Below are 14,738 nucleotides of genomic sequence, written 5' to 3' on the forward strand. Positions count from 1 at the left end.
CTGAACTCCAAACTGAATGTCAGAATGGGAAAGAAAGGTGATTTAAGCAATTTTGAGCGTGGCATGGTTGTTGGTGCCAGACGGGCCGGTCTGAGTATTTCACAATCTGCTCAGTTACTGGGATTTTCATGCACAACCATTTCTAGGGTTTACAAAGAATGGTGTGAAAAGGGAAAAACATCCAGTATGCAGTCCTGTGGGCGAAAATGCCTTGTTGATGCTAGAGGTCAGAGGAGAATGGGCCGACTGATTCAAGCTGATAGAAGAGCAACTTTGCCTGAAATAACCACTCGTTACAACCGAGGTATGCAGCAAAGCATTTGTGAAGCCACAACACGCACAACCTTGAGGCGGATGGGCTACAACAGCAGAAGACCCCACCGGGTACCACTCATCTCCACTACAAATAGGAAAGAGGCTACAATTTGCAAGAGCTCACCAAAATTGGACAGTTGAAGACTGGAAAAATGTTGCCTGGTGTGATGAGTCTCGATTTCTGTTGAGACATTCAGATGGTAGAGTCAGAATTTGGCGTAAACAGAATGAGAACATGGATCCATCATGCCTTGTTACCACTGTGCAGGCTGGTGGTGGTGGTGTAATGATGTGGGGGATGTTTTCTTGGCACACTTTAGGCCCCTTAGTGCCAATTGGGCATCGTTTAAATGCCATGGCCTACCTGAGCATTGTTTCTGACCATGTCCATCCCTTTATGGCCACCATGTACCCATCCTCTGATGGCTCCTTCCAGCAGGATAATGCACCATGTCACAAAGCTCGAATCATTTCAAATTGGTTTCTTGAACATGAAAATGAGTTCACTGTACTAAAATGGCCCCCACAGTCACCAGATCTCAACCCAATAGAGCATCTTTGGGATGTGGTGGAACGGGAGCTTCGTGCCCTGGATGCGCATCCCACAAATCTCCATCAACTGCAAGATGCTATCCTATTAATATGGGCCAACATTTCTAAAGAATGCTTTCAGCACCTTGTTGAATCAATGCCACGTAGAATTAAGGCAGTTCTGAAGGCGAAAGGGGGTCAAACACAGTATTAGTATGGTGTTCCTAATAATCCTTTAGGTGAGTGTATATATTTTACTATATTTATATAATATTTTATATTATGCAATAGTAAAATATTTCCATCCTAATTTCTTCACTTTAACACATTATTTTAATGGTCTGATTAAACTCATGAGCTCTTATTTGTCATGAAGCAAAACCTTTGAGATTTAGTTTCATTATTTCATCAGCACAGAAATAGACCCAGCTAAGATATGGCCTGTAGCGGCCCACCGGTGGCAAAGTCAGCGAGCCACTGATGTCCACCGCCTGCAGATCACCAGCGTTTTGCTCATTGTAGTATGCGTCTCATCCTCTGTGTCACTGCATGTATGAACCAGGAACATTTGCCATTACACAATTGTTTAAAGTGAAACCGAAGTTCTTTGCATTCACTATCACAGTTTGTACTTGCTAATTAATATTTTCACTGGAGTTTGGCACGTGCTTCTGCTGACAGTGCACACATCAGAGCACATGAGAAGCTTTGCGTGCTTTTCTGGACAGGAGATTGTTGACATCTGCGGTATGGCTCAGTGATGCACGGACTCGGAGTTCAACTGATGGCACACAAAGATGCCATTCATGGCATTTATACAGTATATTCACTTAAAATTCCCTAATTTAGACATTAAAATGTGATTGGAATTAGAATTCCCAATCATTTCGGTTATCTCAAATAACAGTGATTAGATCAAATAACCGCAATCAGACGGTTATTTAATAATCGCAACAGTCCTAGTTGTGGGTCAAACAAAGTGAATTTACATGAACTATAACATTTAGTGTTAATGTCCTTGAAGTCATTCCGATTTAACTGAGGAAATACACTGCATTGTCCTTTGATTTTGGGCGTTGAAGGCTTTTGTCAGTGGTTAATTTATTTTCTATGTAGTTTAAGAGAGGGTTGTCCCTACTTTGACCAAGTTGATATAGGTATCATTCAGTGAGAGGTTGCAGTCCAGCTAGAAGCTTATAGCAGGTAATTTTTGTGAACTCCATCCTGAGCCCATGTTTCAGACTGTGGCACATGAAGAATCTCATGTCTTTGAATTTGCATCAATTTATCCTCTGTGGAGTCCATCATATTAGACTGAAGTGAAGTCTGGCTGGCGCATGCTGCAGTTGGTCATCATAACTCAGTGAAACAGTGGAAATTGGACATCAGGCAGGACCGGAGATGGATCTGGTAAGCTCTGATGACCAAAACAATTAGTGTAGCTGTCATTCACTTTAAAGCAGGGTTAAAGAATAAGAGAAGTGTTTTCGGTTCTGGCAGACCTAGCTAAAGCAGCATAACTTTGAATTGGCTAAATAGATAAGTCTTTAGTCTAGACTTAAACTGGGAGAGAGTGTCTGAGTTCCGAACACTGCTAGGAAGACTATTCCACAGTGTAACCCACACAAGAAGAGACAGTCACAATGTCGAATACAAAACAGCTTTATTAAACACAAAGCGTACAAAGTACAAAAAGGGCAAATCCAGTGAAGAGGCGTCAAAGGGGAGCGTGATGTCGGAGCCAGGGAATCAGAATAGAAGGAAGGGGCAAATCTGGGAGAGAGTGGTCAACGAGAGCGGGAGGTCGAAACCGGGAAAACAGTTAACAACTATGGCGTAGAACAAGACGGGACTAGCGGGATCAATGACAGGGGAACAAGGGGAGCTGGCAAGCTAAGGGGTAAACAAGAGGAGTTCAAAACTAACCCGCGGGACGGGGGCCGTGGTAGGCTTCGAGACGGGGGCCGTGGTGTGGAGTGCTGGTTCCGTGTCTGCCTCCCCCACAGTAAACGAGGAACCAGCGTACAGTAGGGCGAGGTCAGAGCAGCGACCACCAGGCATGAATGATTTTGCAATGCAAGACCAAGAGTTGGGCTGCTGGGTCCATAATGTTAAGGGCACGGCTATTCGTTCTATAACCGCTGCCCTGCATAACCAACTCTTGGTAAGCGCCCGAAGAGCCGTCAAACCTCTCAGGGGGTTGAAGGCTCACGGCGCTCAGAAATGCGTTGGGAGCATAAACGGGCTCAGGGACAGACACAGGTAGAACAGGGTGACAAAAATCAAAAATCGCACGTACCTGCTGTCCCTGGGCTGTGAGCGCGCGATCATGACTCCCAACGGTAAATCCGCGCACAGAACGCGCCGCGACAATCCGCTCTAGTGAGCTGCGTACATCGTCAGCGCGGGACATTGTCGAATACAAAACAGCTTTATTAAACACAAAGCGTGCAAAGTACAAAAAGGGCAAATCCAGTGAAGAGGCGTCAAAGGGGAGCGTGATGTCGGAGCCGGGGAATCAGAATAGAAGGAAGGGGCAAATCCGGGAGAGAGTGGTCAACGAGAGCGGGAGGTCGAAGCCGGGAAAACAGTTAACAACTATGGCGTAGAACAAGACGGGACTAGCGGGATCAACGACAGGGGAACAAGGGGAGCTGGCAAGCTAAGGGGTAAACAAGAGGAGTTCAAAACTAGGCGAGACTAGCGGGGGGCAAGGACATGAGAAACTAAATACAATAACCAACAAGCGGGAGACGAATGTGCTGTGATATTTATAGAGACGAGTGCAGGTGTAAACATTGACAGGTGATAGGGACGAGTGCAGGTGTATACAATGAACAGGAGTGCAGATGACGCGAGTGCAGGTGTACATAATGTTCTGGCGATAGAAGTGGGCATGTGAGCCCGAGGGGTGGAGATAGTGTACGAGCATGTGAGCTCGTAGGAGTAAAACGAGCATGCAAGCTCGAGCGAGCAAAACGAGCGTAGAAGCTCGAGGGGGCGGAGCGAGGGAGCGGGAAGCGAGCGAGTACGCTCGCGGAGTGCGTGTGTGTGCTCGGTGAAGCCGAGCGTGCACGTGAGCTGGACGAAGGGGAGCGCGTGTGCGTGCTCGAGGAAGCGGGAATGGGGCAGAGGAGCGGGGTTCGTGACACACAGTTTATGTGACAAATCTGAAAATTATCTCCCTCCTTTTGTGGATTTTGATATTCTCGTTATTGTTAACAGGCCAGAATTTTGTGATTGTAGTGAGTTCGATGGATTATAGCAAAATAGAAGTTAATTTAAGTGCTTTGGAGCTAGACCATTCAAAGCTTTGTAAGGAATTAACAGAATTTTAAAAACTTTTAAAAACTAAACTTAACAGGTAGACAATGTAATACAGATAAAATGAAAACACTTGAAATATGTTGAAGGCTGAAATATATCATAAACTCTCTCGAAAAAAATAAAATAATAATATGTATGTTGATCACACATGTAGCCAGACACCTAAGAAAAAAAAATAAAATCAGACTGATTCTATACTGGACTCTATGCAATAAAATGTAATGTTTGTGAATCTTTTTGGAGACTTATTTTATAAATAAGTTCCACTGTATAAGTTTGACTTGTAATGTATTGTATGTTAGTTTATGTTATGACATTTAATTAGAAGATATTGATTTTGTAACTTAAAGCAGGCAAAGGCCACTTATAATATGATCATTTCATAAAGCCTTTTGACTGTTTATACTATGCTGCTTTTGCAGGACAGCACTTTCACGATTAACTTTATTAGCTTCTGCTGTGTTAAAATTGAATGTTGCTTGTGTTATAATGCATTATACTGTTAAGTATAACTATGAATAGGGGAAGACTTATAATGTATTATAACTTCTAATTATAATTATTTATGAGAAGTTATAACTTATTATTAAGGTGTATTATTAGACATTATGAATGCAGTATAATGCTTGTATAATGCCTTTACAATGCATTATAAATATGGGCTTAATTGAAAGTGTTGCCAAGTTTATTTATTAAACCTGCAGGACATCCACCAAGTAAAGCATTAACAGATAGCATGTGTCATAACTTAGCAATATCTCTGAGGTGGAAGAATGCAGTTCTACAAATATTGGAAATTTGTTTTTCAAAGTTTAGATTGCTATCAAAAATAACTATATAAGATGATATTACAGTACATCCATCAAGAGTCAGATTATATTTTATTCTCTTTTATTTTGAGGTTTTTGTTTCAATAATTAGTACTTCTATTTCATCAGAATTGAGTGAAAGGACATTTCCAGCCATCCACTTTTTGATATCATTTATACATATCATTTATACATATATATTTGATATATTTTTTGATATTAAATTGTGAATTTTCATCGGGTTTCAAAGAAATATAAAGTTGGGTATTGTCAGCAGAACAGCGAAAATTAATTCCATCATTCCTAATAATGTCTCCCAGTGGGAGAATATATGTAAAGAGAAAAGCAGAGGCCCTAAAACTGATCCTGATCCTAAGGGTAATGAGGAGTTAATAATATTAAGATTAGGTTCTGAGATTACAGGAAACACCTCTTTTAGGATTTTAGTCAGTATTGGATCTAACATTCATGTTGTCGATTTTGATGTTTTGATAATTTTTGTTAGATCTTCATGGCCTATAACAGTGAAGGATTGATGTTGCTCCTAGGAAATAATTTTAAACTTCTGGGGTGCTATGGCAGATGGATGCATAATTCCGATTTCATTTCTGTGATTTAAATATTATCAGTAATGAATTTCATAAAGATATTACTACTGAGCTGTGATGGAATATCTGGTTCAATAGAAGTTTTATTCCTAACCAATTTATCCACAGTACTGAATAAACACCTAGGATTGTTGTGGTTATTTTATATGAGTTTCCTCAAATAGCAGACCTAACAGTTTTTAGTGTCTGCAGTTAGAGACACTATCCTTCCATGCACAGCGATATACCGCTACTTTTGTATTCTTCAACTTATGCTCCATTTTCTGAGCAGCTCTCTTGAGAGCATGAGCACCGTGGTGCAGGATTTTTCTCTTTAACTTTATGTAATCGAAGGGGGGGCGAAACTATCTAGTGGAATACCCATATTTTCTGTGACAACATCAAGTTTTTCTGAACCTTTTGGCATACTGAGTATTTGATACAAGTCTGAAAGATTATTAGTGAAGCTATCTTTAGTGGTCGAAAGAATAGTTATATCTGAAAAATAACGTTGCATAGATAGACTTACCTTTGTTAAGCTTAGCATACAAGTGATGAGGTAATGATCTGAGATATCATCTCTCATCGCTCCCCTCTGACAGAATATCTATATAATCAACATCAATTCCATATGACAAAATTAGATCTAGCATATGATTTTGGCAATGGGTTGGATGTGTCACATTTTGTCTAACCTCAACAAAGTTGAGAATATCGATAAATGCTAATCCCAGTGTATAATTTTCATTATCTATGTGGAAGTTGAAGTCATCAATGATTAAAGCTCTATCCACAGCAACCACTAGATCTGGCAGAAAATCAGCAAATTCTCAAAGTAATTCAGAAAATGCCCTGGTGGTCTATATACTGTTGCAAGAAGATGGTGTAACCGGCCCCTTGTTCCAACAATTCTCTTAAACATTTTATTTTGTCCCAGCTCGATCACTGATTTTATTTTCTTTATAAATTAAATCTCCTCGTTATCCTTCTAGCTGTTGTCTCTGGTATCGTTTGCAGAGAGGAACAGCAATTTTGTTGCATGTTGATTTGAGGATAATTTAATTCTAGTCTTTCAGTAAATCAGCTGAAATGTATCTGGGTACCATGGCAATGATACGTTTGGCATTCACACTCTTTGTCGTCCTGTTAGTCAGTGCAAGTTAGAAATGGCCAAATACATTATTTTTTTCAAGAATGAGCTAAAAGAAGCCAATCCACTTCTTCCTGCGACAATGTAAGCGATATGAGATAATATATCTATATTTTTTCTTAACTTCAAAAGTTACATAACACAAAATGTACTCTTAATATACACAAACCACCCATTTAACACAAGAACCATCTCTTTGGTTCTTGTGTTGCCTGGTTGGTTCTTGAGCATCATTGAATTTTGATTCATCTGCACCTTTTGCCATAGTTATGTATTAATCAATCAATTATCCTAAGTGTCAAAATCTGGATTTCAAAAGCCAAACCATATTAAGTACATTTTTTAATAATTTGTTTATATTCAGTTGTGGCATATACGGAATGTGAGTATCTGTTATGTCAAATATAGCTTCTTCAGGGCAGTACTAAATAAACATAAACAATATTATCAGTGTAATGACTCCCCTGCTCTTATTTTAGCCAGTACTAAAGAAAACATGTCCACCCCATATCTTCCCAAAATTTTCAGCTTCCTGTGGAGAAATTTGCATTTCTTGAAGAAACACTATATTCGATTTTTTTACATTTAAGAAGAGAAATAACCTTCCTTCTTTTTATGGGGTGCCCCAACCCATTCACATTCCACGTGGAGAGAGACAATCCACTCATATTAACATTTGACATTTTTAGAAAAAAAATAGATTGTGTGTCAAAAATAACATTATTAAGACCACATTCCAACATTAGTGTAACAATCAAACCCCAAATTCTCCCGAACCAAACCAACAGAAAAAAGAAAAACGTGCACATTGACAGCAGCACCATGACATGACAGCATGACAGCACCAACTGTCATCCATCCCTATAAACTCAAGAAGTACATGTACACCAATAAGAGCCCTCGCGACTCTTTGCCATTGGATTGCTCAAGTCTGGTGTTTCTATACAAATTTTGAGAGACAGAATTACCCAACAGAAGATAATCTAAACAAAGAATGTGTAGATTTATCCACATAACTGTCCTGAAGGTGTGTTCCTCCACAAAGCAAGTTCCAGCTGCTAGCATAACCACCAAAAAACAGAAGTCAGTTCAGTTCCCTTGGGCAGCCAAACATATGTTCAGTGAACTGGCTCATTCAACTGCTACATGAATGCAACAAATGACCCAGTCACTCCAATGTCCTACAAGAAATACTCCACAAAACAAACTCCAACAAATAGGAGGCATAAGCACAAAGAACGTGCAGATTGATCCACAACACTGTTCAGAAGGAGTGCCACTACACAAAACAGCTCCAGCCGCTAGGCGAAACCAGCAAAAATAAAACAAAAAAGGCACTCAATGTTCTCAGATGGTCAATTGAATGTTCAGTGAGTCGGTCCACTTGACTGCAACGTGAGTACCACAAAATAACTTACTCAGTCCAATTACTTTTTGAAGCTTGCTGGGGACATGTAAATATCATTAAACATCAGTGCAAAAGCGAACTTCCAATTATGTAAGAGTTTCTTGCATTCCTTGAATTGATCAGGTTTCTCTCTTGTCGAATTCTCAAAGTCTGGGAACAAGAAAAAGCTGTGGTTCTACCAAGAAAGCCTTCCCTTACTCGTGTAACTCAAGATCTTTATCGGATGAGCTCAGAATGTGGCCAGAATTGATCGGAGCATGTCTCCCTAAGTGGATGGCAAAGCTGGAACCCTGTGAGCTCGCTCGATTTCAAGCTTATGGCCTTTTATGTCGTGCAGACTCGGAAAGAGCCTGTCCAGGAATTTCACCATATCCTTGACCTTCTTAGGATTTTATTCTGCCTGTTGCGGTTCTCCAAGTCCTCCAACTTCTCCCAGATGTGCTCCAAATCCACCTTGGTTGCTAGCGGATTAGCAGCTTATTCCCTCTCCGATGACTCCAAATAATCAATAAGTTTCTCAACATCCCCTACTCTTAGCATTCTTCCCGCATTCTTCGGCAGTGAGGAAGCAGACGGAGGCCACCTCCCACATCATGCCTCGCATCCTCCAGCACGAGCCATGCTCCATCTGTTCACCGCGCGTCCGCCTGTACCTTCTAAACAACCTGAGCACAGCTCTCTGTCCCAGCGTAGAGCTTCCCGCAGGAAGCTGACGCCCCCGTCTCACGAACCACCACTGGGACCCAGAAGGCTCCCAAGCGTTCCTGAGATGATTAAATCAAGGAGCGAGATGGCTGCTACGGAGTTGGTGTCTTGACCACTCCATCCCCCGGTGGAGGGCCGGGAGGGAAATCTCTTCCCACACCCCCCAGGGCCGTGGTTCCCACATTGCCAGGGAGAAGAGAGCAGTTACCTCACTCCTTCGGTCACCTAACCAGTGTCCCCACACACTGTTCTCACGGCGGTCTGGCGCCAAACACATACAGTCACGGCCCCATGGACACGATCCCCTCACCTCCACGCCTTTGACTGTAGACTCCCGGGGGCCGGTTCTGATGAGTTTTCTTCTCACCACAACTGTTTCGGGGTGCAACTTTGCTCCCCAACATAATATTACCTGCTCCCCCTGCTGCGAAGCCCCACTGGGTACATCATACGTGATCGTCCCCTTAGTGCCCCCCAGTCGGAGCTTGGACATGCCATTTACATTTCCAAACCGTTGCGCTGGCTGGCTGGGACCATACAACTCGGCTACGTGATTTAGTTCACCATGCACTTGCCCAACAGCGATGCGATAGAGCTGTCCCTCCAGCCGAGATGAAGCCAGGGTTCTATGGCCCTCACTTCATCGTACCCAAGACAGGCGGTGCGTGGCGGCCAATCTTGGACCAAGGAGTCCTGAACCGGGCCTCACACAGACTCCTGTTCAAAGGAGTTCACGTGAAAATATTTTCTAACGTTTCTTATTCTATTCTAAGATTGGTTTGCAGCGGTAGACCTGAAGGACGCAAACTTTCACATCTCTCTTTTGCCTCGGCATAGACCCTTCCTATGGCTCACGTCAGATGGCCCGACGTACCAGTACCAGGTTCTCCCCTTCGACCTGTCCCCTAGGGTCTACACGAAGGTCACAGAGGCCATCCTTGCCCCGCTAAGGGAAGTGGGCATACTTCATTTCCTCGACGACTGGCTGATTCTAGCTCACTCTAGAGAGTCTTTGTGAGCTCACAGTGACCAAGTGCTCAGGCACCTGAGCCACCTGAAAAAAAGAGCAAGCTCTCCCTGGTTCAGAGCATTTATTTTCTCAACATGGAGTTAGACTCAGTCTTAACGTCAGCGGGCCACACAAGCGAGCACATGCAGCCGTTGCTGAACTGCTTAAGTTCGCTCAGACAAAGCACAGCGGTTCCATTGCAGCGGTTCCAGAGGCTCCTGGGGCATATGACATCCTCAGCGGCTGCCGCGCCGCTCAGGTTGATGCGTATGAGACCGCTTCAGCACTGGCTTCAGACTCGAGTCCCGAGATGGGCATGGTGCCGCGGCACATACCGTGTGGTCATCGCCTCTTTCTGCCACCAGATATTCAACCCTTAGACAGATCTATGTTTTCTGTGGACAGGATTAGCCCTACTGCATGTTTCTAGATGTGTCGTGGTCACCATAGACACCTCCAAACTGGGTTGGGGCACCGTGTGAAATGGGCACACAGCCGCTGGCTCCTTGGCAGGACCGCGCCTACGTTGGCAATTCAAATGCCAAGATTTGTTGGCTGTATATCTTTCCCTGCAGAGGCCTCTCTTGCTGATCCAGGGCAAGCATGAGGAACAAGTCACCCTAGTGGCCCCCTATTGGCCTACTCGGACTTGGATCTCGGATTTTACGCTCCTTGCGACAGCACCTCCCAGGCAGATTCCCCTGAGAAGGGACCTTCTTTCTCAGGGACGGGGCACCCTCTGGCATCCGTGCCCAGACTTCTGGAACCTCCATGTCTTGCCTTCGTATGGGCTGCGGAAGATCCAAGTGGCCTACCACCTGCTGTCGTAGACATGATCAACCAAGCCAGAGCTCCCTCTACCAGGCAGCTTTACGTCACGAAGTAGCGCTTGTTCACGAATTGGTGTTCTTCTCAATCTGAAGACCCGCAGAGATGCACATTCGTGTCAGTCCTTTCATGTCTGCAGGAGAGGCTGGAGGGGAAGCTGTCCCCCTCCACCTTTAAGGTCTATGTAGCCACCATGTCGGCTCACCACAATGCAGTGGATGGCAAGTCTTTAGGGAAGCACGACCTGAACATCAGGTTCCTTAGAGGCGCCCAGACGCTGAACCCTCACAGGCCATGCCTGTTCCCCTCATGGGATCTATCCATGGTCTTTCGGGCCTTCAGAGACCCCCCTCCGAGCCGCTAGAATCAGTCGAGCATAGATCCCTCTCCTTGAAGACGGCCCTCCTGATTGCGCTCGCCATCTGCGAGTGTTCTCTGTCAGCGACACTTGCCTGGAGTCTGGTCAGGCAGATGCTCACGTCATCCTAAGCCCTCGACCGGGCTACGTGCCCAAGGTTCCTATGACTTCCTGAGATATAGTGAACCTGCAAGCGAAGCTGCCCCAGGAGCAGGCAGACCTAGCCTTATCGTTGCTGTGTCCAGTACGTTGTTTTGCATACCTATGTGGACACACAGAGCTTTAGATGTTCTGAGCAGCTCTTTGTTTGCTGTAGCAGACAGAAGAAAGGGGTGCTGTCTCCAACAGAGGTTGCCCACTGGGTCGTCAATGCCATGTCCGCCCCCTTGCGGGTTCGAGCACACTCTACGAGCAGTATGGAATTCTCATGGGCACTGGCCAATGGCATCTCCCTAGCAGACATCTTCAGAGCGGCAGGCTGGGCAACACCCAATACCTTTACGAGATTCTACAATCTCATGGTTGAGTCGGTCTCGTCCCATATTTTCTCAGGTCCGAGCACGTAGAACTCGGTAATGCGGAACAGCTGACCGGGTGTTCCACTGAGGCGATCACGTGCGCTATTTTTCCTGGAGAGTCCACTAGGCTTGCGCTTCCTGTATGTCTTTCCTCCCTAGCCCTCTGGTCCGCGAATTCAGCTGAGGAATTCCCGACCTGACCCACTATGGGTACTAACTACTCTGTACTGGAATAGGTGCTCCACAGGGTTTGGGCATCAAGGATTCATTCCCTTGGGCAGTCCCCTCTGCCCCCTGGTCGTTTTGTTTGTAGCAACTCCTCCCTCGCTAGGTAGGAGTTGCTACAAACCCATGTGACGTATTCACCACATTTAACCTCTCCTCAGCCTGGACAGTATGTGGTCTCTGTAGGGTCTTTTCCCCCTGAAATAATAGGAGTTGGAAAAGAACGCCTTCCCCGATGCATGTTATACTGTTAAATGGCCCCAGCCGCTTTAACACTATGTGAGAAACATAGAGAGAGAAGGCACGGCTGGCATGGCCTTCTCCCATGCTTGGCACGTCACTTGTCCCCCCCCCCCACCCAGGGATGCCGGGAACCTAAAACGTTTATGATGTTTTTATGGGGCATTGGGGAAGGGTATGTGCAGTCTGATGCAGCCTGCTGCTTTGGCACGCAGCTGCCTGCCCGCACCTGCGTCAGCAGTTCACGTACATGGTTCAGTGCGTGGCATGATTGAATAGGGTTGCTTCATTCGACAAAACGTCGAGTGAACGACTGACGGGGAACGTCTAGGTTACTGGCATGGCCTAACCCCTGTTCCCTGATGGAGGAAACGAGACGTTGTGTCCACCCAGCCATGACGCTGTACTGAGCCACTGTAATGGCCGAACCTCATTCTCGGCTCCTCATTGTAAAACCTAAATGGACACAATTCCCTCCTTTTATACCCGTATGTCCGGGGGTGGGACATGCAAATTCTGTCTGCCAATTTCTCAATGGCCTTTTCTCAAGTTCAGAGGTAACCGAGTCTCATTCACTCCATAATGGAACATTGATTACAATAGTAACCTAGACGGTTTATGATATAAAAAGTACTAAAACTAGCAAAGTGCACAGAGCTCACTGTTCACACGTCCGAAACTTATTGATGCAATAATCCGTGTAAAAAATGTGTATAGTAAAGCAAGCAGTTTAATTGCGATAAAAGCGGAAAGGCAGGTTTGCGCGTTAAGTATAAAAGCGTGAAAAAACAATGCAAGTGAAAAAAATTTGAGAGATTAAAGGTTAAACGCTGAAAATAGAAAGATAAGCAATGCTAAACAGGCTAGTAGGCTACAAAACACGAGTGCTAGCAGGAACAGGATACAGCGTCACCACAGGACAGACGGACATAGATAGACAGGATTCATTCAGTGCCTGTAAATGACCCATTGTTTGTTTACTTTGTGCACATTGCAGACCTGGACTGTGGTCTTCCTGTTAAAGTCAAGCATGCAGAGGTGCAATATTCCACCACTACTCTAGGATCCATGGCTCTGTATGCATGCCACACAGGCTACACTCCCCTCCCCAGGGCCACCCAGAGCATTTGCAGCATCCAGGGGTCCTGGAGCCAGCCTCCTGTCTGTGAAGGTTAGTGGAAGATTACTGTATATTCAAAACCCTCATTGCCTAAGTTTGCTCAAGAGGCATCAACCTTCCCACGCTGAAACTGACATTCCAAAATGGTTGGTTCGTTTGGAATGTTGGGAAGAAGAGCTGATGAGTCTATTGTATGTCAAACAAGAAGAAAAAAACATCTCTAAAATAAATAGTAGTTGGAAACCAACATAATATTTGTTAAGTTGGCTGTTGAGGTGCTAACAGAAAGTTGTCAGGCCTTGTAGGAGCTTTGTATACAGTTCAGAGCTCTTAACACAAAATAGTTCTGTGGTCTCGCTGTGGGTCATACAGCAGGAGGCTGCTCTGGAAACAAAATATCAGGAATGAATTTGAGAAACTACATCCTCTGTAGTACATCAAATAATAAATACATTGCCTTAAGTTGGTTTTCTTGTTGTAATAATGATGGGGCAGAGCTGGTCACCAAACATAAGACTAACTGAGATGTGTATTTTCAAGAAAATTATTAAGTATGGATAATCTTTTCATCTTGAGATCTGTTTATTATGTATTAACATGTAGTCTTGGGTTCTTGCAATATCCATGAGAATACTAAGATCAGAAAGATCATTCTCTTTTCATGAAGCATTCAGATTTTAGGTGAATGCTGATCTGTTTTATATACTGTGACATGTTTGCTAATAATTTGAACCATGTGTTTCTCCTCAGAGATAAACGAGTGTTTGTCTCAGCCATGTATGAATGGGGGAACCTGTCGTGACAGGGTTGCCTTCTACCTGTGTGAGTGCGAGGACGGATTTACCGGCCAGCACTGTCAAACAGGTAACTCACTGCACATCTCTTGTTCATTCTTAATCTCATCAAAATTATGATGTTATAGTTATTAGTTTTGTTCCAAAAGCTAGTCAGCTGCCTCCAAAGGGCAGCATTTTAAGGCATTATTGGTGCACTTTTGGTGTAAAGCCTATTCTAAAAGGTAGGTGACTTAATTACAGTATGATGCCTCCTAAAATACCTAATTTTGGCAAAATTCTAATGGAGCATTGTATGCATTCTTTGTAGAGAAGGCGATTTCAAATTGCACTGTGATGAGCTCTGTGAAAAAATTTATACAAGATTTACTTATTATCAATTCAATACTGAAAAGTATCAATAGTAGTTTTAAATCATAGAAAACAGACTATTTTACCCCAAAATGCAAGTGTTGTGTACAATTTTCTGCTCATTACAGTATTGCATTGTTCCTCTCGCATCACCTGTTTTTAAATCAATTGTATATTGAGTATCCTGTCATGGTTCCCGTGGATCCCTAAAAAGTCTTAAATTCCGATTTCCAAAATGTAAGTTCATAAAAAGTCTTAATTATTATTTAAAGAGTTCTTTAAAGAAAAAGATAGGAATCGTGATATGACCTAATTCGATTATCAAACTTCAAAAGAATACAAATTAAATTAAATATATGCCTGCGCTGCATCCTTCAGAGTAAAAAAGCAGCACTGTTGTATTTTCTCCAGGCACGCGGGGGCTTGTGAGTGTTTCCAGCTGTTGCCATATTGCCATTAAGCC

General features: G+C 43.7%; 1 protein-coding gene across 3 annotated transcripts in view; it reads left to right on the plus strand.

Annotated features, from left to right (window-relative positions):
- The window catches only part of LOC127653607 (sushi, nidogen and EGF-like domain-containing protein 1), a 48,072-nt gene that overhangs the window by 19,696 nt on the left and 13,638 nt on the right, over positions 1–14,738 (plus strand). For all 3 annotated transcript variants that reach the window (XM_052140340.1, XM_052140341.1, XM_052140342.1), the window contains 2 exons: positions 13,008–13,181; positions 13,881–13,994. In XM_052140340.1, coding sequence (XP_051996300.1) covers positions 13,008–13,181; positions 13,881–13,994 — 288 coding nt within the window. The remainder of the gene's footprint in view (positions 1–13,007; positions 13,182–13,880; positions 13,995–14,738) is intronic.

This window comes from Xyrauchen texanus, chromosome 13 (assembly GCF_025860055.1).
Source record: "Xyrauchen texanus isolate HMW12.3.18 chromosome 13, RBS_HiC_50CHRs, whole genome shotgun sequence".
Classification (NCBI taxonomy): Eukaryota; Metazoa; Chordata; class Actinopteri; order Cypriniformes; family Catostomidae; genus Xyrauchen; species Xyrauchen texanus.